The sequence below is a fragment of the Lagenorhynchus albirostris genome, chromosome 4, assembly GCF_949774975.1.
Source record: "Lagenorhynchus albirostris chromosome 4, mLagAlb1.1, whole genome shotgun sequence".
NCBI classification, from domain to species: domain Eukaryota; kingdom Metazoa; phylum Chordata; class Mammalia; order Artiodactyla; family Delphinidae; genus Lagenorhynchus; species Lagenorhynchus albirostris.
The window spans coordinates 40,859,833-40,887,741 of record NC_083098.1 but is presented as its reverse complement, the minus strand read 5'-3'; the positions used below and the strand labels follow the sequence as shown (position 1 = coordinate 40,887,741).

Sequence of the window (27,909 nt, the reverse complement as noted above, 5' to 3'; positions counted from 1 at the left end):
CTTGGCCTTTGTGGCTAATTTTTTTTTTACCTTATTTGGCGATTTCAAAGGTGAGATGGCTATTTTATTTGGTGTCTGTGTTGTAGAATTTAAAGTTGATCCAATAACACCACTTTCAGATATTGTTATGGTCTTTGATGGAGTCCCGGGAGTAGACTGTGAAAGAACCCTACCTGCAAATGAGAGGCAGCACATCAGTTTGACTCTTTTCAATAATCGTATAAAAATGTATTTGATGATGATTTATACCCACAAGGACTGTAGTATATATATGTTCAATATTTCATACGCAGCCACTTATGAACTGAAACACTTAAGTAGGTCTAATGAACTATGGTGAACCTAGGCAGAAGGAAACAAAACAATGCTTCTTAGTAACACTTAGTATCTTAATACCACCTTATGAAAGTCCACAAAAACACTTCTGCTCACATTCTCATCAATACTGCTTTGTGTTTTGTCTGTTTTCTTGGCCACACCGCTCGGCTTGTGGGATCTTAGTTTCCCAACCAGGGACTGAACCCGAGACCTCGGCAGTGAGAGTGCGGAGTCCTAACCATTGGACTGCCAGGGAATTCCCTCATCTATACTGTTAGGTTATATCTATAAGAAAATAGGCTCAGGACAACTAAGGAACAAGTCCTGTGTAACACAGCTCCTCAAAGTTAGGACTTGAATCCAAGTCTTAAACTTCAGTCTCTGTTCTCTACTATACCTCAGCTTCTTCTCTTTGAACTGAAACCATTCAGGATACAATTTAAGTCCACATCTATAAAACAGATAGTCACTGAACTAACTTAAACACTGGTTTAATACTGTCTCATTTTAGTCTGCCAAAAAGGGGAAAAAAAATTCTTCTAGCTGTCCTGGCCAGATTCCAACAAGAATGCTGTGTTCCCTTCTGGAAATATCCTTCAGGAACAAAACAGAAAAACTATAGTGTGTCTGGATGGCTTACAGAATTGGAAATCATATCACAAGGAGTTGAAATATTAGGAATTTTTGTCCTAGGTGAGAGAGGAATACAAAGACATGACACAGCTCCAAATTCCTGAAAGACTGTGTGATGCTGCCATTCAGCATTCTGGCGCCGACCTCCTCCCCTTCCATTCTGGGCACACGGCAGGACTGCCCTTCCTACCCGTCCCTGCAGCTCCCTGTGGTTAGATTAGGGCCATATGACTAGTTCTGACCAACAAATTATGAATAGAAGTGATGTGTGTCATTTCTGGGTCAGAACATTTACTGCCTACGCAAGACCTTCCAAAGCTCTCTTTTCCTCACTGAGTCTGGATGGTGGCTCCTCCATCAGCCGGGGTCCTTGAGTGACCATGATAAGAATAGCCCCCTTTCTAACCCACAGTAGACATGTAGATAACCATGAAGTATGAATACAAAATAAAATTTGTGTTTTCTTAAATTTCGGAGATTTAAAGACTGTTTATTATGGCAGAGAACCAAGACTGTCCTGATTGATCCATGCTGTCAAGTTGAAGGATTAGAACCACTCTGTATCCATCAGATGCACACACTAATATAAACAGAAAATTTTTAGTTAAGCAGTAAGAAAGAACTTCTAACAAAAATTTCCAATTGAAACGACTGTTTCTATATGAGTGAGTTTCTACTCACTGAAGGTGTTCAAAAACAGATGCTGGATAATCAAATCCACTGGCTGAAGAGGAACTCCAAGCACTCAAGAAATAGAGAAGGTAGATAACTAAATTATCTCTAAAATCCCTTTAGATGCTATGATTTAACTTACAGATACAGTCAGAGAAAGAGAAAGGGAGAGAGGAAGAGAAAAAGGGAAAAAGAGAAAAAAAAAAGGGTCTTACCCTTCAAGCAAAAATAGAGAACTAGCATGTAAGAGTTTCAAGGCTGTTTTTTTTCTAATAACAATGTGACAGTAAACGTATTTTTTTTTAAAGATGAATCAAGTTTTGTCTGACACATGAATTTTAAAAATATTTTAAATATATTTTTTCAATTCCTTTTAGTACACGATTACATTTTATATTATTGACATATTCCTTAATGAATTTCAGTTGAGAGTTTTGCTAGGGTTTTTTTAGGCTGAATTACATCATAACTAAATAAGTCAATTCTATATAAACTAAATGAATCTATATCAAATATTTTTAGAAGGGCACCCTCAAATGTGGAGCCTGCCTGAAGTAGCATGTTTGTCTGTTCTGGTTTCCAAAACTAATACCTCTGGGATAAGCCTAAAGCCCCAACAACCATTATTTTAAGAAAAGAAACTACCAATAAAGACACATTTTCATAAAATGATCATCATTTACAGTTATTACTATAATTTCTTATTTGTTAAGCATTACATACATTTCAGAAAACATACATATAAAAATCCTCTATTCCTGAGTGAGGATAACTGATACCAGAAAAAGGCCAGTTAAAGTGAATTACATTTAAAACAAGGACAAAAATTTCACTGTAAATAACAACAACAAAAACCCCTAAAACTAAAACTTTTTTTGCTTATATTTAACAAAAATTCAGTTTATAATTACAACTATACTATCTCTTAGAATGAACTGTTTGAGGGGGAGAGGATTCTTCTGAAAATTAGTAATGACATTACAATGACAGACTCTGTTTGATGGGCGCCAACAGGATGATACAGAAGATTATTTCTGCCAAAATATTTTAGGATTTCATCAATTTTCCCAAGAACCCTCTATATCCTTTAAAATTCAAATTATTCTTTTTTGAAGGGCCACTTGTTTTTCATCCAGATAGCATTTCTCCTGATTAATCTCCAAATCCCTGTTTATCCTTGACTCTGCAGACAGATTCAAGAAAGTATACAAGTTATACAATTTCACCTTGAAATCAATTTGCAAAGCATTTTACACTCTACTGTCAGGTATTCTCCAAGAATCAAAAGAGACATAACCAAAAAGCTACAGATGGGACAGGCTGGGGGCAGAGAGCTAGCTTATCTGAGCCAGGACTAATTCTATAAGAGATTAATTCACTAGTGAATATTTTCACATTGATGGAGTTTGCTCTGCTATAGCAGCAACCTTGTACCTTGGGAGCTCTGATAATGAGGACCTGATAATGAGGACCTCTGTACCTCATTTAACCATCTCAAAAGTCATGTGAAGTGATTGTTATCAACATTTTACAGAAAGGAGTAAGATGAACAGAAAATATATTTACCCAAGATCACAGAGAAAATGAATAGAAGACCCATAACTAAAACCCAAGTCTCCTAATAGCTCCTCCCATACACCACACTGCCTCCGTGATACACATATTCACTCAACAATACACATTCACCGAACCACATCTATGTGCTAGAAGCTGTGCTAGGTATTGGAGAGTCATAAAAAGCCAGTCATAAAAGGACAAATACTGTACGATTCCACTTATATGAGATACACAGAAAAGTCAAATTGATAGAGACAGTCTCTGCTAGGGGCTGGGGGAAGGAAGGAATTGGGAAGTTATTGTTTAATGCGGACAAAGATTTAGCTTTGCAATGCGAAAAAAGTCCTAGAGACAGACAGTGGTGATGGTTGCACAACAACATGAATGTACTTAATGCCACCAGTGGTTAAAATGGTCAACTTTATGTTATGTGTATTTATCATAATTTTTTAAAAAATAATCTTTAAAAACTAGATGGCAAACAAAATCCAAAATTACTATTAAGAAAAATTTTAAGTGTAATAGGGGAGACAGACAGACAACAGGGGAGACAGACAGACAAGGAAACCAAGTATTACAATATACCATGACTAATGGAAACATTAAAAGCCAGTGTGAAATTTAACAGAAGTCTGATTTAAGTTAAGTATTTGGTAGGTATAACCAAGTTTTATGGAAATATATAGGAGATGGTCAGAGAAAAGAGAACCTAACTAAACCCAGGGATCAAAAACTTCCAAGACAGGTGGAGATAATCCAAAGATAAAATGGATGAGTCAGCCATAAGGAAAGCAAAAAAAGTCATTTCAGGTAAAAGCAACAGGGCCAAGGGCCTAAGTTCTGAGAGAACATGGGCCATTTGGTGATCTCTTGAAATAAGTTACATCAGTAGGTCTGGAGCTAATACAAGCTGAAAATGAAAAAGGTATATGTTATATAATAAATGACTTTAATGCTAAGAAAGCTCTGGCATCTGAACTTATTCCTGAAGGATTAAGGCCAAGAAATGGATGTGGCCAAGAAAATTTAAGCAAGGGTGTGACAAAATCATATTTGCATTTTAGAAAAATTGATTTTATACAAACACTAAGTTCATCTTGATCAAAAGACAGAAAAAGATATCCATCTTCCATGAAAAGCCCAAAGGTCATTAAAAAGCAGTCTAAATGTAATTTGAAAGATCCTTAGCTATAATATAAAGATAATGGAACCTCCTTGTGATAAGACAATTCAGCAGGAGAGCTACTTTGGTGGTTTAAAATTTGGCTTACATGAATTTAAAAAGCTACAAACTATTAGTTAACAGTAGAAATTATCCCTCCAAACTGAACTTAATGCCAACAAATTCTAGTGAAATTTAATAGAAGTCTATCTCTATGTATTTTGGGAGGGCTAATAAGTCTGTCTGTAATTAAAAGGTGAAGCTATGATTAGTGTGCAACACACTGTAAATCACCCAAAGACCCAGCAATGAAATCCATTATAGTCAAATGTAAGAGAGGTGAAATCTTGACATTACCAAATATTCACTCAGACACTTCTGCAAAACCACAATTCTTTAGCATACAGCTCCCCTTCGCCCCTACATAATTAAAAGTTTTAAGGAATTCTCTCAAACTCAAAAGCAGTAGAGAACATGGCACTGAGACACCCCTCCTCGTAAACCACCTCTACTCACCCAAACTCCTAAGGGTCTGGTGGTCCCTTTATCATCAACATATCCAAGCCTTCCTCACTTTCAGCCAACTAAAGCCCACTTCCTGAAGCAGCTCGAAATCCAAACCCTTTCCAGTTTTTCCTCTGGGGCCACACCTATCTCCCATGACAGCCCTCTAGATACGAGCATCCTATACCATCCCAAATCTCTACTGAAGGCCAAAAGAAAAAGAACATTCACTCACCCAACACTGCCCTCAAACTACAATCTCCTCATTCCTTCTCTCACTTGCTAAACAGAGAAGCCTCCCTATATATTATAATTCAAAGCCTAGGAAAATGATCATTTCACTGCCACTGATTTCAGAGTTGCCTACTGCTATACTGTCTGTAAATTTATCAAAGACAGTAGGAGGTGGTTTTAATACATATCCCAGGGATGGTTAATTAACATCTGAAGTACCTTCATCAAGAATACACATTCTAGAAATGGGTAATTAGCATTTGAAAGTCTCTAGTCAAAGTCTACCACCCAGAGGTGCTTCCATAAGCTATTAGAACAATGGAAATTTAAAATGAGCTCCTAAATGGTGAAAGAAGTAATGTTAGTATAGCTCTGAATTAAAGACCAGTCACCACAGCTGTGTGATTTTCTCCAGAAGTACTGAGGTGCTTGCCAGGCAAGAAGAGAGCTGGACTTAACCAAGCCATTATAGAAAGAGAGAGTGAAAAGAGAATCAATGGTGTTTTCTGGGAGCAGTAGTGATGGGTCATGAACTCCATGCTGAGTAAGGAAGAATTTGAGGACTGGAAAGGGATTATTAATGAGAAAGTGGAAGAGTTAATGGATCAGAGATTTCAAAGTGAAAGAATTACTAGATTGGAAGTACAAAGGCAGATCAACTAGAATAATAAAGAGTGAAATACTCAAAGTCAAGATTTCTGAGGTGTTATTAGTGATGACATATCTTAAAAGTATATAATAAAATAATTGGGCCATGCTGAGGAATTTGCTGGTAAAAGTAATATAACTAAAATTCTGTTCTCACTTAAGTAATTATTATCATTGTGGTAATTTTCTGTTTCATAGAGAACTGCATACAGAGAATATTAAAATACGGAAACCAAAAATTCAAACAGAAACCATGAAATACGATACTCTCACATATATTACTTTAAACCTAACAGACTTATTAGCATGTGCTCTAGCATTAGCTGGATTCAAATTCCAACTTGGCCATTTACTAGCTGAGTGCCTCTGTTTCCACACTGGCAAAATGGGGATGTTATTAGTACCTACTGCATAGGATTGCCAGAGGATTATATATGTCACTCTATGTAAAGAGCTAAGAATAGTGTGGAAGCCGTAGCAAACACTATGTAAATGTTAGCTAGTATTATCAGAGTCTGAGACTTCACTACTTTCAAGGTATACCAAAAACCAAAGAGGCTAAAGTAATGGACTGATTTTGAGATAAGGCATTTTGCTTGAAGGACACATTTAATAGGTGTAACATTTCTTACTAACCAGTCTGATTTACAGTAATAAGCACTAAAACATTTCAAGGTAGAAAACAGCCTTTTTTAAACCTAAAAGGAAGGTAAATATTTAGCTAAACAAACTATAAAGAAATATAACCTGCAATGGCTGGTACTTGAGTTGTCTGTCCTGTAACTGCTTTACTATTAATTGGTTTTGCAAAAATCAGCTTCGTGATTACTGGACCAGAGGTTGGAGTTCGAGGTTTCTTCGCAATCTGAAATATATAAATAACTATAAAGACCATTGTTTCTATAAAACACCTATTCAATCAAAATTAGACAAGATTGATATACAGAAGTACATGTGAAACCAGCTCATTTAACAAAACATATCTAAGTACTGACGTTAAAAACATTTAAAATGCAGCCATTCACCAAAATACTAATATGATCACATCCTTAGGCCATTATACAACAATACCTTTGGATTTTATTGCAAATTCTTATTTTAGTCTCTGGGACATATGCATATAATGAAAAACAAATTAATTTGTAAAAATAATGTTTAATGTTCAATAGTAATGTTTAAAATAACCATTTAATAATAATAATGAAACACAAATATGGCACAGCAATATCCTTTTCCAAATAGCTAATTATTCAATAATAAAAAGATGGAGTAGAGTATGTTAAGAAAGCATAGTGCAAATGATAAATATAATTTCATTGGCCCCTGGAAGCAAAATATAAATACACATAAAAGATAGGCTCATGATTATATCTTCAACTTTAGATCTATATATCAGGGGCAGATAAATAAGGAACTGCACAAGTTAACACCCTAGGATACAAAGAGACATGTTTGGCAAAACACAGACTATTCTAAAGGTGAAGCCTCTGAAATATTATTTACTAAAATACACTTTACTAGACTACAAACTGTTTGAAGGGAGGGTCTTTGTTTTATTCATCTCTGCTTTTACGTTATACACGGTACACTGTTGCCCTAAACTAAAATTCTCCACAAGTCAAGGAAGGTAGAGTTACCAATGTCCTTATACTGAAATTGCAATGTATGCAAGGCACAGCTTTTTCTAAAAGTCAGAAGCAGAAATTTAGCAATGATAAAAAATCATAGCCTTTAGCAATAATAAAAATCATAGACTTTTTTATCAGTTTATGATAAAAATCATGGACTTTCAGAGCAGGAAGGACATTAAATACTAATTTTATCTTTGGCAGATTGAAAATTGAGGCCCTGAAAGTACTATTATTGGAAATAATAACTCAAAATGAACAAACATGACCAACTTAAACGACAAAACATACCAGAAGCTGTAACTGATTACAGAACTAAGTAAATACCAGCTTTGTGCTCAAACTATAAATTAAACTTAATAACATTTTCTTACACTTAGAATATATTACTTTCTTACACTCAGAACATATTACTGACAAAACAAAATGTAAAGGAAACACAAATCACCTTTTAAAAAAACGAACCAAAGAGATTTTCTTCTATATTAAAAAATATCCAGCTTGTAAAACTCTGATATACCCAAATAAATCCATAATTGTAGTTTTAAAAACTGATGCAATTTGGGAGACACACAGAGAAAATATTTCCCAAGTGTATTTACAGGCCTAAAACTCTAAAATAAGTTAGAATATGTTGTCTATTGACTTAGTATTAAGAATCTCAAGAGGTAGAGGTATTGATATTCTTGGAAATCTGTGTCTCGAAATAGATAATCTTAGCTATGGAGTTTAGGAATTTAAAGTGTTTCCCCATTTTTAACTAATTTTCACAATCATAAAACTATATGAATACTTACCAACCAGGAAAAAAAATGTAAATACGACCAAGAGCACATTAATTATTCAAAGGAACAATCTCAACTTGTCCTTGTGGTTTTGTTTCTTTAGTGTAGCATTGCTGAAAATAAGGATTTCCAATTCTGTCAAGGAACCAGGCTTTTTGCATTATGAATTCTAAACTACCCTAGAACAAATTTACTTTATTAAATAAAACAGAGCATAAAGGATCTTCTTTTTTTCTTTTTTTTTTTTTGCAGTATGCAGGCCTCTCACTGTTGTGGCCTCTCCCGTTGCGGAGCACAGGCTCCAGACGCGCAGGCTTAGCGGCCATGACTCACGGGCCCAGCTGCTCTGTGGCATGTGGGATCTTCCCGGACCGGGCACAAACCCGTGTCCCCTGCATCGGCAGGCGGACCCTCAACCACTGCGCCACCAGGGAAGCCCAAAGGATCATTTTTTAACAAATGTATCTAATTAGCAGATTAAGACAAAAATGAATCAAAGAAGGAAATTTACAAATAAGACTGCCAAAGATGTGATCAAATAATACATGCAGTAATTTTGGGCACTGTGTTATACAGATTCAGGAACTAATAAGGAGTTATGTTGTTCCATATGGCTAATTATCTATTATTCTTATATACTATGCAAAAGAAACACAGGAAAGTGTTTATATATCTGTAACTAAGTGTAACTATACCTCTTTGTTACTGCCTCTGGCCTCAACTGTCACCTTTGGAGATGGGTCTCCTTCTTCCACCCTTTCCTATTGTCCACACCCTAATAAGTTTCAATACTCTGATTAAACTTAAGACAATGCTGAGAACCGTCTGGGAAAAAAATCAGGGGATCATACACACCATGTAAAAGTAAACCAAATATTCTGTTGCCCAAAATGGATACAGATAGATGTGTAGCTTTTTGTTTGTTTTTTCTGTGCTTCAGTGCTTCAGAGCTTTATAGGCTACTCTTGAGTTGAAAAGATTTAGTTGCCTAAAAATAACTGGACAAGTAGAACAATATTCTAAATGGGGTTTCTTTTGTTTCTGTTTTTATTTTATTTATTTATTTATTTTGCGGTACGCGGGCCTCTCACTGTTGTGGCCTCTCCCTTTGCGGAGCACAGGCTCCGGACATGCAGGCTCAGCGGCCATGGCTCACGGGCCCCGCCGCTCCGCGGCATGTGGGATCCTCCCGGACCGGGGCACGAACCCGTGTCCCCTGCATCGGCAGGTGGACTCTCAACCACTGCGCCACCAGGTAAGCCCTTGTTTTTGTTTTTAAATAGAAGTCTTTTTAAATAAATAGAATCAGATTTTGTAAAAGTAAGGACAAGAAGAGAAGTTATAAGAATTAGACCCCAGTCTTTGTTTTTATTGTTGGTACTTAGGGGATTATAGTAGAAAACTAGTGGATACAAGTAAACTGATCTTACAAATAGTATGTATACATTGCTCTTGTAAATGAAAAAAAAATGACATTCTGATTTACATTTACAGTATCTTGCGAACATGGTTATGATCCATATCCCCAAAGCCAGATAAACTCTGGTAAACCAATAAAAACAAGTTTTAAAACTGATTAAAAAACAAGCTGAGGACAAGGTGCTTGATGGTGATAGGATATCTCATTCAAGAGATCCTCACCAAAAAAAGTAAAAGGAAGTCAGAATTAAGTGAGAGATGATAATGAACAAGAAAGAGCACTAAATGTTTAATAGTGGCAGAAGGGACATGGACAAATTATAAAGTTTGAGAAATCTTATGAAGTTCTTAAATAAAAAGCCTGTGAAAAATAAGTTTCTAACTATTTTGTCAACATAATAACCAAAACAATATTTCTAATATCAGCTGAGAGTGGACAGTTCCCCAAACCTTCCTCCTTCCTTATACACCTGCTTTATTTCTCTAACTCATGCCTTCTTTCTAAAAGCCAACTCTTTCAAACAGGAAATGCATTTGTGGTCTTAAGTGGATCATTGTATTTCTAAGAGCAGTGGTGACCTAAAAAGGCCTATTGGGCATGAAAAAATACTTAACATATGTTCTTATAACCTTCTATCTTAGGTTTCTATTCATACTAACAATGGGTACCATTTTGAAGGATTCTCAATGTTTTGAGAACCATACCAAAGAGTTATCTTTTCTTATGTGTTTCATCACGATCAAATAGCCATCTTACAGCTAAAATCAAAAACTCAGAGAAAATAAGTAGCCTATCCAAAGTTCCGCAGCTGGGAGGGCAGCAGAGAAGAGACTGAAATCCAGTTGGTCCAATTCTAAACCTTCCATCACATGGAACTGCCATTCTACATTGCAAACATGAGCGATGCAATGGACAGTAAATTCCAAAGAAGAGGCACACACTGGCTGGTATGCACTACTGCTGGCTTGAAGGGTTTCTCAGAGCAGCAAGTTTTCCTAGACTCTGGCCATCTGTTAGCTGAAAATATCATGTCTGAATGATTTTTTGACAGCCTGACATCAACTCTGGCATCTTTATACCAGCAGAACATCCTTGTACTCAAACTACTACTGAGAATAAAATTGTTTTAAAATGAGTAAAAAGCTATAAATACACTAAATTGGAATTTAACCAAAATTAAGTTCTAAGTTCTCTGGCAGAAATTTTCAAAAGCATTGCACATATCAAACTTTACAAAAAAAACCACACAGTTACTAAAAGCAACATTCAAAAGAATTCAGTAACAACTATGCATTTAATCACCCTACACACGCAACTATGAATCAATTTAACATGCATTTTAACTAGTAAGCGCCCTTTTTTTTTTTTTTTTTTTTTTTTTTTACCTGTACTGTTTTTAACTGTTGGGTCTGTAACACAGAGGGCTGAGTTGTAGTATTAATCAGTTGACTTCCTGGGGTCAATGCTGAGACACCAATGACAGGTTTCACCTCTGGCCTCCCTCCAATGGTAACTACTTTAATTTGCTGCGGTGGTAACTTAGCATCTCCTGACTGGGCCTGAGTTGTAACTTTCTGAGCCTGGGGTTGGCTATGGGGTAGTGCTAAAACAATTGGTGAACCAGACTTGCCCAAAGTTGTTAAAATTAACTTCTGTCCATCTGGTTTAAGGGTCTGATTGCCAAGTTTAAGATCAGATGTCTGTGATACTTTGTTTAAAATAATCTGATTGGCTGATATAGTCACAGGAGTCTGAGCACCAAGTTTTTGAAGGCCACTTGGAAAAGCTGGTTTCACCGTGGTATTACAATCTGCTTTAGTAATTGTGGTATTCACTGCAACTTGGTTAGTGTGGTTACTGTACACTGTTATTGGTTCCGTGGAAATGGGCGTGGCTGTAGAGTCACCAGTAGAATTTATGTTGACAATTTCTTCCAGTTCTGTCTCCATGGGAATTGGGGATGAAACAATAACAGCCTCAATACTATCATCATCCACTAAAGTTATACCAGTGTCCATTATCTCCTCTGGAAGCAAACTATTCACCTCAGCTGGCACCACCTCCATGATCGTTCTCCTGCTAGAAAGTTGATCAGGCACTGCAATAAAATTTGAAAAATGAATAAATTACTAGGTTTCAAAACAGATTTAAGAGAAGAAAAAAAATTATTCAAGAAAAATGCAAATGACAAAACAAAAATTTTTACTTATGTATAACTGAATGAAGGACATTCCTGATGCATATTTGGGTTAAACCATTTTAACAAATCCTCAACCTTCAAGAATCTGAAATATAAGTCATATGGGACACAAAACTAAAAGCAAACATTCTCATTCGCCATGTCTCAACCCAAAAGTATACTGCATTCAGGCAACACTAAGTCACATAATTACAGGAAACTCCTTTCCAGTTCCTGCTCATAAATAAAACCTTTTAATCTTTGACATGTCTGATCATCTTACTTCTTCCCAGTTATGGGTTTTGTTTTTCTTTTTCCTACCGACAAACTTGAAAACTGCTGATTTGCACAAGGAAATAAAGATTTAAATATAAACAGATTTTAGAAAACATATTCAAATCTCCAGTGAGCGAGGTCCTAAAATGAGGTTACTAAACCATTTATAAAAATCCATTAAGATGGGGAGGCAGAAGAGTGAGCTGTGACAAAGCGAGAGAGAGGCCTGGACATATATACACTACCAAACGTAAGGTAGATAGCTTGTGGGAAGCAGCCGCATAGCACAGGGATATCAGCTCGGTGCTTTGTGACCGCCTGGAAGGGTGGGATAGGGAGGGTGGGAGGGAGGGAGATGCAAGAGGGAAGAGATATGGGAACATATGTATATGTATAACTGATTCACTTTGTTATAAAGCAGAAACTAACACACCATTGTAAAGCAATTATACCCCAATAAAGATGTGAAGGAAAAAAAATCCATTAAGGACTCAAATTAATGTTAAAGGAGTTTCTAGAGTAATCCATCTCAGCAACTGTAGGTCAAATGGCTTATCTGGCCCAAGTTTGATCAATTTGCTTCATACTAAAGAAAGCTTTATTTGGAAAGAAGATTCTCAAATCCTCCTCAGCCATTCAAAATGTCACAAAGGGAACCATTTAAGAGGAATACAGCTAGGCCCCATAAAGAAAAAAAAATGGTAATAATAATAAAGCAGATTACGAACAAATTAGAACTGCAATGCTTTCAGCCAAAGGTCATGCAGAACTTCCAATAAAGGAGTCAGTACCATTATCTTCACATATTAAAGAGTTCATCATATTTATGACTGACTAAATAAGTTATCTGCCCAGAGAACGTCTAAGATCCATAGGAACCTAATCAGTAATTCTTTCTTTTCCCTTTTTTTAAAAAATATAAACATGCAATACCCATTCCAAGATTAAGAGTAACAGACATGAACAGCAAATTATAATTATTAGCATTGACAAATACTAATACTGCCAAAATTAATCTTCATTATTGAGCACTTACTATCTACCAGTGATGGCATAATTTAATTTAATCTATCCTGACATAACTTAATCTATCCTGACAACTCTAATATGGTATCATTATCACCCCCATTTTACATATGAGGAAACCTTAGAAAGGTTAAACTATTTGCCCAAGGTCACACAGCTACCCAGTAAATGATAGCCAGAACTCAAACTCAGGATATGTTTTATGACACAAAGTTCATAATTTTAATCACAAAATTTACTGCCTTAAATTTTTACCACTGGTATTTTTAAATTGAGAAAAAAAAAAAGTCTACTCCTTTACAGTCAACCTCCTACCCCAAAATCCTACTCTACACAACCACGGGTCTGTTCTATCACCTCACTAGATTAGTGTTGCCTTTTTGCCCATTCTAGAACTTCATATAAATGGAATCATATATTACATACTCATGACATAAAGGAATATACAGTATAAGCCTTTTCCCTCAGTATGTTTTTTAAGATTTATCTTTATTCTTACCCTTATTAGCAGCTCAGTTCCTTTTCATTGCTGAGTAACATTCCACTGGATGAATCTACCACAAGTTGTTTATCCATTCATCTGTGGATGAACATTTGGACTGTTTCCATTTTGGGACTATTATGAATAATACTGCTATGAACATTCAAGTTTTTTATGGATAGATATTTTCATTTCTTTTGAATAAATACCTAGAAGTGGACTTGCTAGGTCATAAAATAAGTTTATTTTTAACTTTGCATGAAACTGCCAAACTACTTCCCAGCTCAGCTGTACCATTTTGTACACCCACCAGCGATGCATGAGGCTCCCAGCTGCTCCACATCCTCGCCAGCAACTGGTTTTGTTGGTCTTTTTAACTTTAGCCATTCTAGTGGGTGTGAAGTGGTATCTCATTGTGGGTTTTTTTCTTTTGCAGTACGCGGGCCTCTCACTGTTGTGGCCTCTCCCGTTGCGGAGCACAGGCTCCGGACGCGCAGGCTCAGCGGCCATGGCTCACGGGCCCAGCCGCTCCGTGGCATGTGGGATCCTCCCGGACCAGGGCACGAACCCGTGTCCCCTGCATTGGCAGGCGGACTCTCAACCACTGCGCCACCAGGGAAGCCCTCATTGTGGTTTTAATTTGCAATTCCCAGATGACTAAAGACGTTGAGCATCTTTTCATATGAATGTTATCTATTTGTGTATCTTCTTTTAAAAAGTGCCTGTGTTAAAGCCTTTTGCCAAATTTTTAAAATATTGGGTTTTTTATCTTCTTGTTGAGTTAGATGAGTTCTTTACATATATTGCAAAACCATCAGTCACAGTAACTTGTAGCTCAGAGGAATCACTAAGGTTTCCAAAGTATGAGCACTTCTCTAGATGCGGCTCTTCCTAATCAATAGAATCCCCTCTGGCACTTACAGAACAGGGCATTTACAGACAGGCTCTTTAAAACATCAACACCAATTATACTTTCTGCAGTGGAAGCCAGATAACAGTACACAACAATAAATGGCCTCACCCACAGTGCCACATTAGCTTCCCTTCCCTACCATGGACCTTGCCCAAGGCCTGTCAGTTGTCTCTGAACATTCCATCCCCCATAGAACAAGGTAGGATGATGACTTGGGTGTCAGCATCCAACACAACCATAAAAGTTTGACTCCCTCTTCTCCCTGAAGTTCCCCCAGCACGTTTAGACAGATGGGTGTGGCCTCTGGTCTCCCTTAAGGATAGGGAGACCTCAGCCCAACCCTTATTCATCTTTCTCCTTAAAACACCTGAAGTCAAGGTGTAAGAGGAGGAGAGGTCACCCCACGGAAGGAGACAGTGGTCAGACGGTGCATTTACTTTCAGTTTCAAGCCCCCACACTTGCAGCTCAACCAAACAAACTTCTAATGTTTTCGATCCACCCAGATCCTCATTTCTAACATCATTTTCTCAGCTTTGGGGACTCCTTGACTCAGCAGCTACAGCCCCACCGCCCTTCTGCTAGGGCCATGGAGTTGAGTGTACAACAACCAAGGTAACCATTCAGGCCATCTCTCAGCTCAGCCCCTAAATATTCATTAAGAGGTAGAACACCAAAGGGCTCCTACTTCCCTTGCCTCTGCCACCCTTGCCCACCACTTGGGTGAGAGCATTTGCTGCCAGATGCCAGAGAGTCTTTCAATATCCCCTAGCCCAGCCCTCAAGGTCCTCATCCTTCCTCTTTCAAAAAGCCATGTCTCTGTCAGCACTCCATTCTTATGGCTAAAACTGTCAAGTACTGGGAGGGGGCTGAGATTTTAGCCTCTCCTTGCAAGCTAACAAAGTAGCCTGTCACTGTTTCGTGGATACTGGCGGACAACACAGTAGGCCTAGGTCAGAGACACAGGACTTACTACTCCAAGCACAGCAAGGAACATAAGTATCATGCGTGTATCAGTTCCCCTGTTGCCCCCAAGTCCTACAGGGCAGATGTGGAGAGGAGCCCAGGTAGACACTGTGCAGGCAGGTTTGCATCACAACTGAGGGACCCTGAGCTTAAGGAACCTGAATCATTTATAACCTGAAGCACACCTGCCCTTTGTCCAAAGGGCGATATTATCTTTACTATACTGGACAATAAGCAAATCTGCCCTCTACAACAGCAGGAGTCGCTAACTATCATCCAAGGCTTTATGCTATACAAACATCCTGGAAAAAATTGTTTAAAAGGGCTGTCACACTACTGGCCTGTGCTCTAAAGCCTGCAAGCCACAACTACTGAAGCCCACGTGCCACAACTACTGAAGCCCTCATGCCTACAGCCCGTGCTCTGCAACAACAGCTCAGTTTGAAGTGAGAAGCCTGCGCACCAAAGCGAAGAGTAGCCCTCGCTCGCTGCAACTAGAAAAAGCCCGTGCGCAGCAACAAAGACCCAACGCAGACAAAAATAAATAAAGTTTTTTAAATAAAAAAAAAGTAGAAAAAAGGGCTGTCACCGCCTCACTTGTAAGAAGTACAGAAATGCAAAGACCCAGGGAAAACTGTTTCCCAAAAGTATCTCTCTCTACTTATTTATTTTAGCAATGTTTTTTGTACTTCTAGTGTATAGGTCTTCTTTCTATATATATTTTGGTAAATTTATCCCTAAGTGTTTCACGTTTTTTTGATGCATTGTAAGTGGTCTTTTTTTTTTCCATTTTCCAACTGTTTGTTGCTAGTATACAGAGATTCAACTGATTATTTTATATTGTCCATGTATCTAACAATTAGCTAAACTCACTAAATCTCGATGTAGAGCCCTTAGGATTTTTTAGAAAGATAATCCATGGTGTCTGAGAATAAGATCAGTATTTCTTCCTTTCCAATCGGCATGTCTTTTGTTTCTTTTCCTTACCTTACCGCCCGCACTGGCTAGGACCTACAGTAAAATGTTGAATAAAAGTGGTAAGAGCAGACATCTTTACCTTGTTCCCAAACTTACCCTTAGCTGTAGGTTTTTCATAAATTCCTTCTATTAGGTTGAGAAAGCTAACTTATAGTACCAGTTTGTAGTTGTTTCTTTTTTCAATCATAATCATAAATGGATATCTAATCATATGTTTTTTTCTACAACTAGTGAGATAATCATATGGCTTTCCTCTTTTAGTCTGGGAGTTATATTGATTTTTTATTAAGCCAATTCTGCATTCCTGAAATAAACTCCACTCAAAATTATATAAAATTGTATAAAATCATATTTTCTACATATTGCCAAATTCTACTGGCTAATATTTTGTTAATCAATTTTGTCTATACTCATGAGGACTACTGGTCTGTAGTTTTTTTGTAGTGGCTCTCTGGGGATAATGCTAGTCTAATAAAATGAGTTGGGAGGTCTTCACTCCTCTTCAATTTTCAGGAAGAGTCTTCATGGAATTGTTACAATTTCTTCCTAAAATGTTTGTTAGAATTCACCAGTAAAGCCATCTAGACATAAAGCTTTCTTGTGAGGTTTTTAACTATAAATTCTATTTCTTGAATACGATACTCGGGTTATCTCTTTCTTTCTGAGTGACCTTTGACATTTGATAGTTTGTATCTTTTAAGGAATCTGTCTATTCCTCTAAGTTGCCAAATTTATTAGCATAAAGTTATACAAAATATTCTTTTATTTTAATGTCTGTAGAGATAGCAACTCTTCCATCCTCATTTTGGTAGTTTCTGTCTTTTCTCCTTTTTTTCTCTGATCAGTCTAGTTGGAGATTTTTCAATTTTATTGATCTTTTCAAGAACGATTTTGGCTTCATTGATTTTTCCCAACAGTTTGTCCATTTTTTACTTAACTATTACCTTTATCTCCTTCCTTCTGCTTACTTTAGATTTTTTTCTAGAAGCTTCAGATGGAAGCACAGATCAGGATTCGACAAACCATAGCCTACAGACCAAATTAAGCCCATGGTCTGTTTATGTATTTCTCTGCAGCTAAGAATGATTTTTACATTTGTAAATAGTTGGGCGAGAGTGAGTATATATGTGTGTGTGTGTGTGTGTGTGTATATATATATATATATACACACACACACGTATATATACATATATACGTATATATATACATATGTATATGTATATATATATATACACAGACATATATATACACATACATATATATACACTGTGTATGTGTGTGTGTGTATATATACACACACACACACACACACACACACACACACTACCCTACAAAGCCTAAAATATTTGCCATCTGGCCTTTTATAGAAAAAATCTGTCAACACTTGGTTTAGATCATTGATTTTAAACCTTTGATATTTGATAGTTTGTATCTTTTAAGATACTTGTCTATTCCTCTCAGTTGCCAAATTTATTACCATAAAGATTTTAAACCTTCTTTTCTGAAATAAACATTTAATGTTAAAAATTCCCCCAATGCTACTTTAACTGCATTCTACTAATCTCAATATGTTTTTATTATCATTCGCTTCAAATGTTTTCTAATAGTCCTTGTGATTTCATCTTTGATACACGGAAAATAAAGAAGTGTGCTATTTAATTCCCAAATATTTGGGGATTTTCTACCTTTTATTATTGATTTCTAATTTGCTCCTACTATTGTCAGAGACTGTAATTACCATTTCCATCATGTGTAGATGGAATTTAGAGACTAGTTTAAGGCTCAGTGTATGGTCCATCTTGGTGAACACTGCACGTGCACCTGAAGAGAACATGTATTCTATGGTTGCTGAGGGTAACACCCTATAAAAGTCAATTAGGTCAAGTTGGTTGATAGTGTTGTTCATATCTTCCATAGTCTTTCTTTTTCCTTTTCTATCAATTACTGAGAAAGGCTGTTAAAATTCCCAAATACGATTGTGGCTTTGTCATTTTCTCCTCTTCTATGCATTTTTGCTTCTTCATATATTTTAAAGCTCTGTTATTAGGCAGAACATGTCTTCCTATTTGTCCTATTAAAAGGAACTAGGAGCTATAGACCTAGGAGTCTCCCTTGGAAGTAGGAGTAAAGTTCAAACTTGTAACAAGAAAAGGTCTGATTCGTTTGGCCAGTCTCTAAGCAGTATGGGCTGTGCAGAGTTCAGGAGCCAGCACACCTCACAGGCCACTGAGCAGACTGTGATAACTGCTTTATGATTAGACATCCATATCTGTTTCAGTCAGGGTCACATGCAGGGCATGGTGGCCTATGCGAAAAGAAACTCTCAAAAGGAGCTTGTGGGCATGGCAGGAAAGGGTTTGGCCATCTAGTTACATGAATCATCACTCTAATTTTATCCCTTAGGAATGGAAGATATGTACTAGCACATGCAACCTCATCATCTCTGTGTTGAGGACCACTCCAAGAAAAGAGAGGATCTTCACAAGCCAATGGGACTGAGGAGCTTTAGTTTACCACATCTGTATGAAAGGTTACCTTTCAAGGTATGGAGAGAAAAGAATATTGAACATACAATGCATTCTCCATGCCTCCAACATTTCTGCTCATAAAATCAAGTTCTAAAAGCCTTAGTTTTAAACTTATTTATGTTTTTTATCAGCATTTAATTAATATGTATTGCTTCCCAACTTTGTGGAGGGAAATTAACCAGACAGACCTCAGAAATCAACAGAAGAGAGGCATGATCACAGCTGTACTTTGGGAGGATTAACTTCATCTCAGTATTTTATTGGACTGGAGGCAGGGAAACCAGTTAGAAGGCTATTACAGTAATTAGTTCAAGACAGAGATAAATGGAGGGACGGATTTAGGGCAGTAAAAGAAATGAGTTAAATATAAAAAATAATATAAGATAGAAATGATAAATGCTCTATGCTTTCACATTTTTAAATGGTTTCTTAGAGAATATTACCAGTGCTGAAACACTCTTCTTTCCCTTAGTTACAGGTGGAGGACAACCTGGTAAACAACTGTTTTCATTCTTGCACATACTAATATAAAATGGTGATGACCTATCATCATATTATAGGTGAGTAATTGGTCAGATGTTGGGACAGAAACATTTGAATGTTAAGAATTACACTTTTGTACCTAGAGCTTACCACCAGCACTATCTGGTTAACTATACTACTTGGATTTTAGCTTTCATTTCTAAGATCAAACATCAACAACTCAAAAACTAGATGCAGAACTACATTTCTCAAACTACATTTCTCAAACAGTGGGAGCAGTGAACTATAAAACATGAGTCTTGAAGAAATTTTGAGAAGTTCATATTTTCATTTCAATAATATATATTTTTTAAAAGTATATTCTGGATCACCTTGATAACCACCTCATATCTACCATCAATGGTACCAGAATTAGAGTAGGCATAGAAGGGTCTTACAAGGTAAATGATATATTTATGCCAAGTGAAAGCCAAACCACCTAATCAGTGATTTAAGGAGGAAAGCTCTGCAGCATTCAAACACAGAAAAGTAGTGTAGGAGTTGAGTTATCATAGGATATACAGCATATAGAAAACTGCACACCTAGCCAAGGCCCACAATAGTATATTCACTATGCAAAGAAAGATTTCATTTCAGCAAAACAACATCATCCATCACCCTAAATTTAACTGGTTTTACTGGCTTTATAGTTTTGTTTATATTTCATTTATAAATTTACTTTTCTTTTATACTTCCATATAAGCAATAACCATAAGGAATTTATATACATCTAAAAATTAAATATTTTAATAAAATAAAACTATTTAGGCCAATACTGAGGATCCACAATATTTTTTTCCCTTTAAAGGGAGATTGTATATTATTCATGCTCAAGATTAACCTGGTGGAAAAAACATGGGGATTCACATCAGAAAGATCTGCTTCCAAATCTTGACTCTCCTAGTTGCTTATCATGTAACCCTAAGCAATAATCTCTCTAAGCCCTAGTTTTTTGGGTTTTTTTTTTTTTTTGCAGTACATGGGCCTCTCACTGTTGTGGCCTCTCCCATTGCGGAGCACAGGCTCCGGACGCGCAGGCTCAGCGGCCATGGCTCACGGGCCCAGCCGCTCCGCAGCATGTGGGATCCGCCCGGACCAGGGCACGAACCTGTGTCCCCTGCATCGGTAGGGGGACTCTCAACCACTGCGCCACCAGGGAAGCCCTAAGCCCTAGTTTACTTGCAGGGTTACTGGGAAGACAGTTATGCGGTACAGTAAAGCTCAAATGAAAATTCTTCTCTTCTTTTTCTATCTAAATTAGCTTCTCCTGATTTCTCCCTTTTTTAAAAATTTTATTTACTTACTTACTTACTTACTTAATTTATTTATTTATTGGCAGCTCCACATGGCATCTCAGTTCCCTGACCAGGGATTGAACCTGGGCGCTGGACAGTGACAGCATGGAGTCCCTACCACTGGACCACCACAGGGAATTCCCTCTCCATAGAACTTTTAATCTGTCATATATCATGCAGATTACACCTTCACAATGTCTCCTTCCCACTATAACCAAGAGTTTCCAAATCTCCAAAGCTCAGAGCCAACTACGTATTTTTACCTTTATCTCCTCTCACCTGCAATACCTCCTACAGAAAAAGCTACAGGACTTATCTCCCTCAAGTGCATCTCTGAGGCTGTCACTCTCCTACTCAAAAATTTTCTGTAAGTCTCAAGGCCTTCTGTATTAAGGTCCTACCCAACCTAGCAACTTTATCTCCAATTCCTAAAGTGAAAGTTTCCTGAGGCAAAGATACTGAGGTATCGCCCATCCCTAGCATAGTATGTGACACATAATAGATACCCAATAGTAATATTTGAAAAAAGTAACAGGGATCTGTAATGCTCCTCTCCACCAAAACAGACGACCGACTACCTCCACTGGCATAACTCTTCATTTCTTTCTAACACACTTCTAATTATTAATTGTTTTAACCACAATAATCTAAAAGCTGGTCTTGAAAGACAATCACAAGGAATCACAAAAAGACAATAGCACTCGGTGATTTAAAAAAAAAAAAGAAAGCCAGTGAAAAAGCATTAAATCTCCCTCTTTATTTTAATTATTTTAAAAATTCTTAGTTTTACTATTAACTTAGCAGCTTGGTTGGCATGGCCCAAATAACTGCAACATAAACATTATAAGAAAAAACAACAACAACAAAAACAACCAAATTCCTACTGGATAAAATGAGAATATCAGGAAAAAAAATGATTTAGAAAATTCATTAACTAAAACCTCTGAGTACCTCTCAGTTATTTCCCGTAAAAATTTTTTTTGGTCTCTTATTCTTCTAGTGAATGAATTCGGACACTCAAATGTCCAAGCTATACACACAAATATTTCCTCTCTGAATAAAACACTCAGTGAATAATTTTGTATGACATACTATGACATCATCTCTTTGTAGGAAACTTGGATAAGGAAAATCACTGCTATCATAAACATGACCAGGGGCCATTTCTTAAACATTCACCTCTCTGTTCACTCATATATTCAACCTTCCAGTGACCCAACCTTCCACTACAAAAGCTGGAAAAAAACAGAGGGCCCCAAATTAATGTATAAAAATTTGATTCACATGTAACTTTTCAGTAACACTACTGTTGGGGATCTGCAGCACAATCTATAACATACATGAATCTTTAGGTAACCTAACAAAATTAGACAATGGCTGTCACAGAGTCAATCAAGCCAATTCTCCAGCTCTTTAAACAAAGGGCTAACAAGTCAAGTATGTAAAATAAAACAGAGGTCTCAATTTATCTTTAACCAACTTAAAATTTGACTCGTATCAAGTGCGAGCATCAAGCCATCACAACTTCCTTCTCAACAATGAAGGTAAAACTTGTGAACAAAAATAGAGCGCCCAGAGCTGCACTTCACTTGGATCATAAAATCTACTGTGAAATTTTCCATAACTTTACTCTCTGAATTCATGAAATGGATGAGAGGCAGGGAAAAACATGGATATCAAATATGACTGACAGTATCTCAATTGTTATTTGCCAAATGGCAGGGCCCAAGGGGTCCTCTATAGATGGCAGAGCCATAAAAGAAAACGACAACAGTTTTAATGATTACAAAACTGGTCCATATGCTCAAAAAATGTGAACATCCACACCCCAACAAGTCACAGACTATGATCTAAGACACAGAGCTTAAATGCAGAATAAAATGTCAATGCTCTGCCTCCCTAAAGAAACATACAACCCCATAAACTGCTGAACATCATCAAACCAACACCCGCCAGAGTGGATATTTTAAATATTAAATCAGGTAATCATGATAACTGCTAGCGGTTCATCTAGGCCTCAGCAGCAGCCTTAGGTGTAAGAGCAAACTCAAGCCCTCTTAACACTCAAAGAATAATGTTGATGTCATTATGAGGCTACTGATTCTTTGCCCTCTGAACTAGTCATTCCCTGACCCACGACGCAATTCTTCTCCCACCCACCCCCTCCCCCAAATAAAGAGAGCTCAAAACAGAGCAGCCCTCGGGTATCCCCTTCTCCTCTACCTCCGGCGGCTGCCGCTGTCTCCTCCCTCCGGCTCCGAGGTGGGGACTCCAGAAGGTCCCGGGCAATTCCGAGCCCGGGCGGTGCTTGTTTTGCCTGTGCACGGTAGCTCCGGCCAGCCGCTTCCTTCCCCAGTCTGCACGAACTGGAGCGCTACAGGGATCCCGGGGGCCAAGGAGGGAGCCCGGGTGGCGACGCCGCCGCGGCCGCCGCCTCTGGTATGTCAGGGGCCGGGATTGTATTTCGAAAGATCCGCCATTTTCACCTCGTCATCACCATCACAGCTCAGCAGCTTCCCCGACAGCCGGAGCCCGGGCCGCCGCCGCCGCCGCCGCCAGTAACCTCCCCCTTCCTCCTCCTCCCCTCCCCGGCCCTCCCCTCGGGAGAGGCGCACACCCACATATCCGGGGAAACCTCCCGCCGGCCCCGCCAACCTTCAAATGCTCAGGGAGATACTAATGCACACACAGTCCACGCTGAGACCTTTCACCCTGCCACGAAAGATGGTGCTCCGGCGGGCCCGGTAGCAACGCGAAAGCAAGTCGTGCTACCTGCGGGGCCCCAAGTCCGGCACATTTTTGTTTTGAAGAGCAAAAAACATGCGGAAGGGGGCAGAAGGGCAATAAAGAGCCCAAACTCTCTCATTTTCAGGAAAGCAACTTGAGAGAGTTGACGGAATGCCTTTTATTCACTGTGTCCCTCTCAGACACTAAAAACAGGATCAAGACCTTTAATGCCATTCACCAGCTCTGACATTTTCCTCCACCGTCAGCACTACTTTTGACAGAATGGGCTACTTCCAACTGCACGTCCGACCTCTCCGATACATTTGTAAGTTACAGGCATTGATTCTCACGCAGATACTGTAGTCAAAAGGTCTAGTTTTCAAATAAATTTCTCAACTATTTTCCACTTAATTTCGTCTGATCATTTCTGTCCATAAACACTGTGACTTCCAGTTCGTTTGTCATTGGTTTAAGACGTCAAAGTGCCACTAGGTTTAAAATGTACTGAACCTATTCATAAGTGAACAATTTCTAAAATACAGAAAATATACCTCTAAGTTAAAATTTTTTGCCAAATGCTTTTAGAATCTAAGTCACCAAATTAAAAAAAAAATCTGCCGCTGATATGTTTATTTGATACTGTGAAAATAAGCAGCTTGCTTCAGAGCAAGACCCTAGAGTTACCCCCCCAGCTCCACCAGCTCCTCTCATCATGCAGTTTAATAAATAACTAAAAGAGAATATACGCAAATTTTAATCATCAAAGAAATATCAGGAAAACATAAGCTGCAAGGCTTCTGATGGGAACAGAATTTAAAAAAAAAAACTAAGTTGACTACCTTTGTTAATTTCAGATTGGATAACCACCCATTGAAAAGCTGAATTCTATACCTACCATTCAACTACAGCATAAGCTCTAAAAGACCTGTCTGAAATGAGCAAATTGAATTTCAAGGTTTCGAACAGAGCCACTCTACCGCCTTTTTTAAAAGTTAGTTTAAAAAGAGAAAGGCAGAAGTTGAAAAAAGGCATTTAATTTCCTTACCTTGCTTCAATGACAACTCCATATAAAAGTCGGTAGCTTCAGGCTTAAACAAGTACTATCACCCAGCCCAGTCGCCGTTTCTATATGCAGCCTGCTAGACTCTGAGAGTATCAAGTCTTCCCAATTTCTTTATCTTTAAACTTTATTTCCCCACGGCCAGCCCTGTTCACCCCCACTCTGCTTGGTGTTTACCGTTGGTTGGCCAAGCTAAGTCTTGGCCCGCTCCCTTCCCCCGTGCACCTCGGGAACATTGTGACATTTGACTGGTGGGCTTCGCGAGGAAAACGGACATACACGAAGAAGACACCATACAAAGGGGCATAGGAAGAACGGGGCGGCGGGCAGGAGGGAAAGGAGGAGCTGGTACAAAATGACACAGCAGCAAAACCGGTTCCCAGAAACCCGGGGCCGACACGGGGGCTCCTCGGACCGCGCAGTGTGCGTGTCAACAGCCGCGGGAGCCTTCCTCCAGACCGCCGGGAAGGGCGGGCTGCCGGCAGAGCGCCGGCCCCGCTGGGTGACAGCCGCCCTCCCGAGTGCCGGCGGGAAGGGGCCGAGCCCGGAGGATCCTCCCTCCCCCTGTGGCCCAGGGATGCGGCGCGGCGTCCCCCAGACTGCAGGTTCCCGCTCTCCGCCACTACCCACTAGCCCGGGCTCCCGGAGGGGGCGGTCCGGCGCCCTCCGCCCGCGCCACCACCCGCAGCGCCCCCTTTCCCGCCCGCCTGCCCAGAGGCCCCCACCCCGGGGGCTGACACTCACCAAAGCCGGCGGCGCCGCCGCCTCCTTCTCACGCCGCGATCTCTGGGCTCCCAGCAGCCGCGGCGGCGGCGGCGCCTCCAAGACACAGACCCGGGTTTGTTCAAAATCACGCGCCCAGCGCCATTCCACCGCCGCATCCCATAATACGCTGGGCCCTCCCCTCCCGCGCGCCCCTCTCCGCCCGCCCCTCCACTCTGCCCGCCCCGCCTCCACGGCTTCCTTCTCCCCGCCCTTTCCGCGGCGCCTTGCCCCGCCCCTTGGCAACCCTAGCTAGCGTCATCCCGCAAGGCGGCCGCGAGTACGCTCCTGCTCCACGTGACTCCGAGTGTGCGCTCTGTCAAAGCTTTCGCACGGAATGTTCCATCCAGCTGAAGCTGGGAGGGGGAAGGCAGGGTCGCGCACGAGCTTGGGAGGGAGTGTGTTATCTTCTAGCTTTCCTTGTTAGGAAGTCTGTGCTGTAGGTGCGATTTCCAGCATCTTGCCGTTGTTTGATGTTCTTGGGTGGGGAAGTGATCAGTAATCACAAATGCCAAATCTCTTTGTTTTTTAGGCACTGATTTTGCGGGGGTCGCTAAAAAAGCCCCTGGAAGACCACGCAGAGTTAAACTTATTTTGAAAGGGACTTTTTTTTACGGTATACAGTCAAGACTAACACAATCAAAATTCTTTGTATTTGGTAACCTTTTACTTTTATTTTTCCCGGTATTCTTTTTATAAGGTAAGAAAAGATGCCCAAATTTGGAGTCGGATAAACAGGCAGAGATTCAGTGAATAACTGCCCTGTATGAGAAGACTACAGAGGAAACAATAGAAAATACAAAAGAGTATATACGTAGTATAAAATGGTGTGGTACAGTTTGTAATTGCTAGTGAAGCACGGAGGACCTGCAGGTCAACGTGAGAGACTGTAACCTGGGAACACAAAGGAGGAGGTGAGACATGCTGTAGTGGAAGCAACAATCATTTTGGGTTAAGCAGTCCTAGTTTTAAATTCTGGCACCTCCACTAAAGTGTATAACATTTATCAAGTTTCTTTTCCCATCTACAAAAGAAAAATAACATAGCTTTCCAAGATCGTGAGGATCATATAAAGTGAGAGGTGTCAAGCAGCTACACACAGTCTCTGCCTCAAATGTTAGTTCTATTTTACCATAATCAACAGCACCCCATACCTTCCACCTCAAACTCTATGGTTAGGATTTAGCAAGGCAAGTGGCATGAAATTAGCAAAGGCTTGGTAGCCGGAAGGTCTGGAGCCTGTGCAAGGAATGTGAGAAACCTGCATGATACACAGGCTTTATTGAGGATCAGTAGGTGAGTCCAGTTTATGAGAAGCTTTGAGAGCTGGTGTAAGAAAACATCCTGGTGGTGGGAATTCCCTGGTGGTCCAGTGGTTAGGCCTCTATGCTTGCACTCCAGGGGGCCTGGGTTCCATCCCTACTCGGGGAACTAGTATCCCACAAGCCACTCGGCCAAAAATTAAAGGAAGAAAGAAAGAAAAGAAAAGGGCCTTGGCAGTTAAAAAAAAAAAGTGGTTAAATGATGGGTGGTACTTGTGGGGCACCTCTGGAAGGAAGAAGAGAGTGAGATGGGGTACCCAAATCCGGCTGGAATCTAGGGAAACAAAGAATCACCTTCAGAAGGAGAAAATTTCTCAACTTATTCCACAAGGCTAGCATAAACCGGTTACCAAAACCCAAGGCAAAGAGCACCAAAAAAAAGGGAAAATTCTTCTATTCTCACCATGACTTTGTTAAAAAGACAAAATTGAGTATTAAGACATAAAATCCAGTAACGTGGTAGTAAAAAGAATTCACACCATAACAAAGAATGGTGGTTTAACATTAAGAAATCTACTCATGACATTTATTAAAGTAAAGGAGAAAAGCCAAATGATATTCTCTAGAGATGTACCATATAACATTCAACAGCCATTTCTGAATTTTAAAAATTTCTTAGTAAGCTAGAAATAAAAGAACAGTTCCTTAATTGGATCAAGATAATTATAAAAAAATGACAGTAATATCATACATTAGAGTAAAATGGCAGAAGTACTCTCGTTAAAATCACAGATCCAGGGACTAACCTGGTGGTTCTGCGATAAAGACTCTGCCCTCCCAATGCAGGGGGCCCGGGTTCCATCGCTGGTCAGGGAACTAGATCCCGCATGCCCCCGAGTGCCGCATAAGACCCGGTGCAGCCAAATAAATAAATAAATGAATATTCTTTTTAAAAAATCAGGGACCCACAAGGATGCAGGGCTATAGTAGCTATTTAACATTTTTCAGGGCGTCCTAGCTAAATGCAATTAAATAAGAACGTTTAAAAAAAAGCTTGAAATAGTGGAAAGAAGAGACAAAATTGTCCTTATTAAAAATAATCACAAAGAGCTCAGTGTTGTGGTTAACTGTTTGGCCTCTGGAGCCAGACTGCCTGGATCCAAATTCTGGCCCTGCCACTTAATAGCTGTGTGAACCTAAGCAAGTTACTTTCATCTTGAACCTCTGTTTCCTCATGTGTAAATTGGGAATAAAGTATCATCATAAGGTTGTTGTGAAGATTAATGAGGTACTATGTGTAAAGCACTTTGAATAGTGCCTGGTATATGGTAAGAGCTCATGACTGAAAACTAATAATAATCTAAGCTACAATACA

The 27,909-nt window shown here is 39.1% G+C and overlaps 1 protein-coding gene across 4 annotated transcripts in view; it reads right to left on the bottom strand.

Moving 5' to 3' along the window:
* LIN54 (lin-54 DREAM MuvB core complex component) overlaps nt 1-25,398 on the bottom strand; it is a 76,186-nt gene extending 50,788 nt beyond the window's left edge. The window contains exons 1-4 of one of the 4 annotated variants that reach the window (XM_060147919.1): nt 25,255-25,398; nt 11,607-11,659; nt 6,476-6,593; nt 31-173 (exon numbers count right to left, since the gene is read on the bottom strand). In XM_060147919.1, coding sequence (XP_060003902.1) covers nt 31-173; nt 6,476-6,593; nt 11,607-11,627 — 282 coding nt within the window. In that variant the 5' untranslated portion in view covers nt 11,628-11,659; nt 25,255-25,398. Of the gene's footprint in view, nt 1-30; nt 174-6,475; nt 6,594-10,946; nt 11,660-22,946; nt 23,264-25,254 lie in introns of those variants that run through there. The other 3 variants (XM_060147917.1, XM_060147918.1, XM_060147920.1) reach the window with 3 other exon arrangements.
* Nucleotides 25,399-27,909: the final 2,511 nt, after the last annotated feature.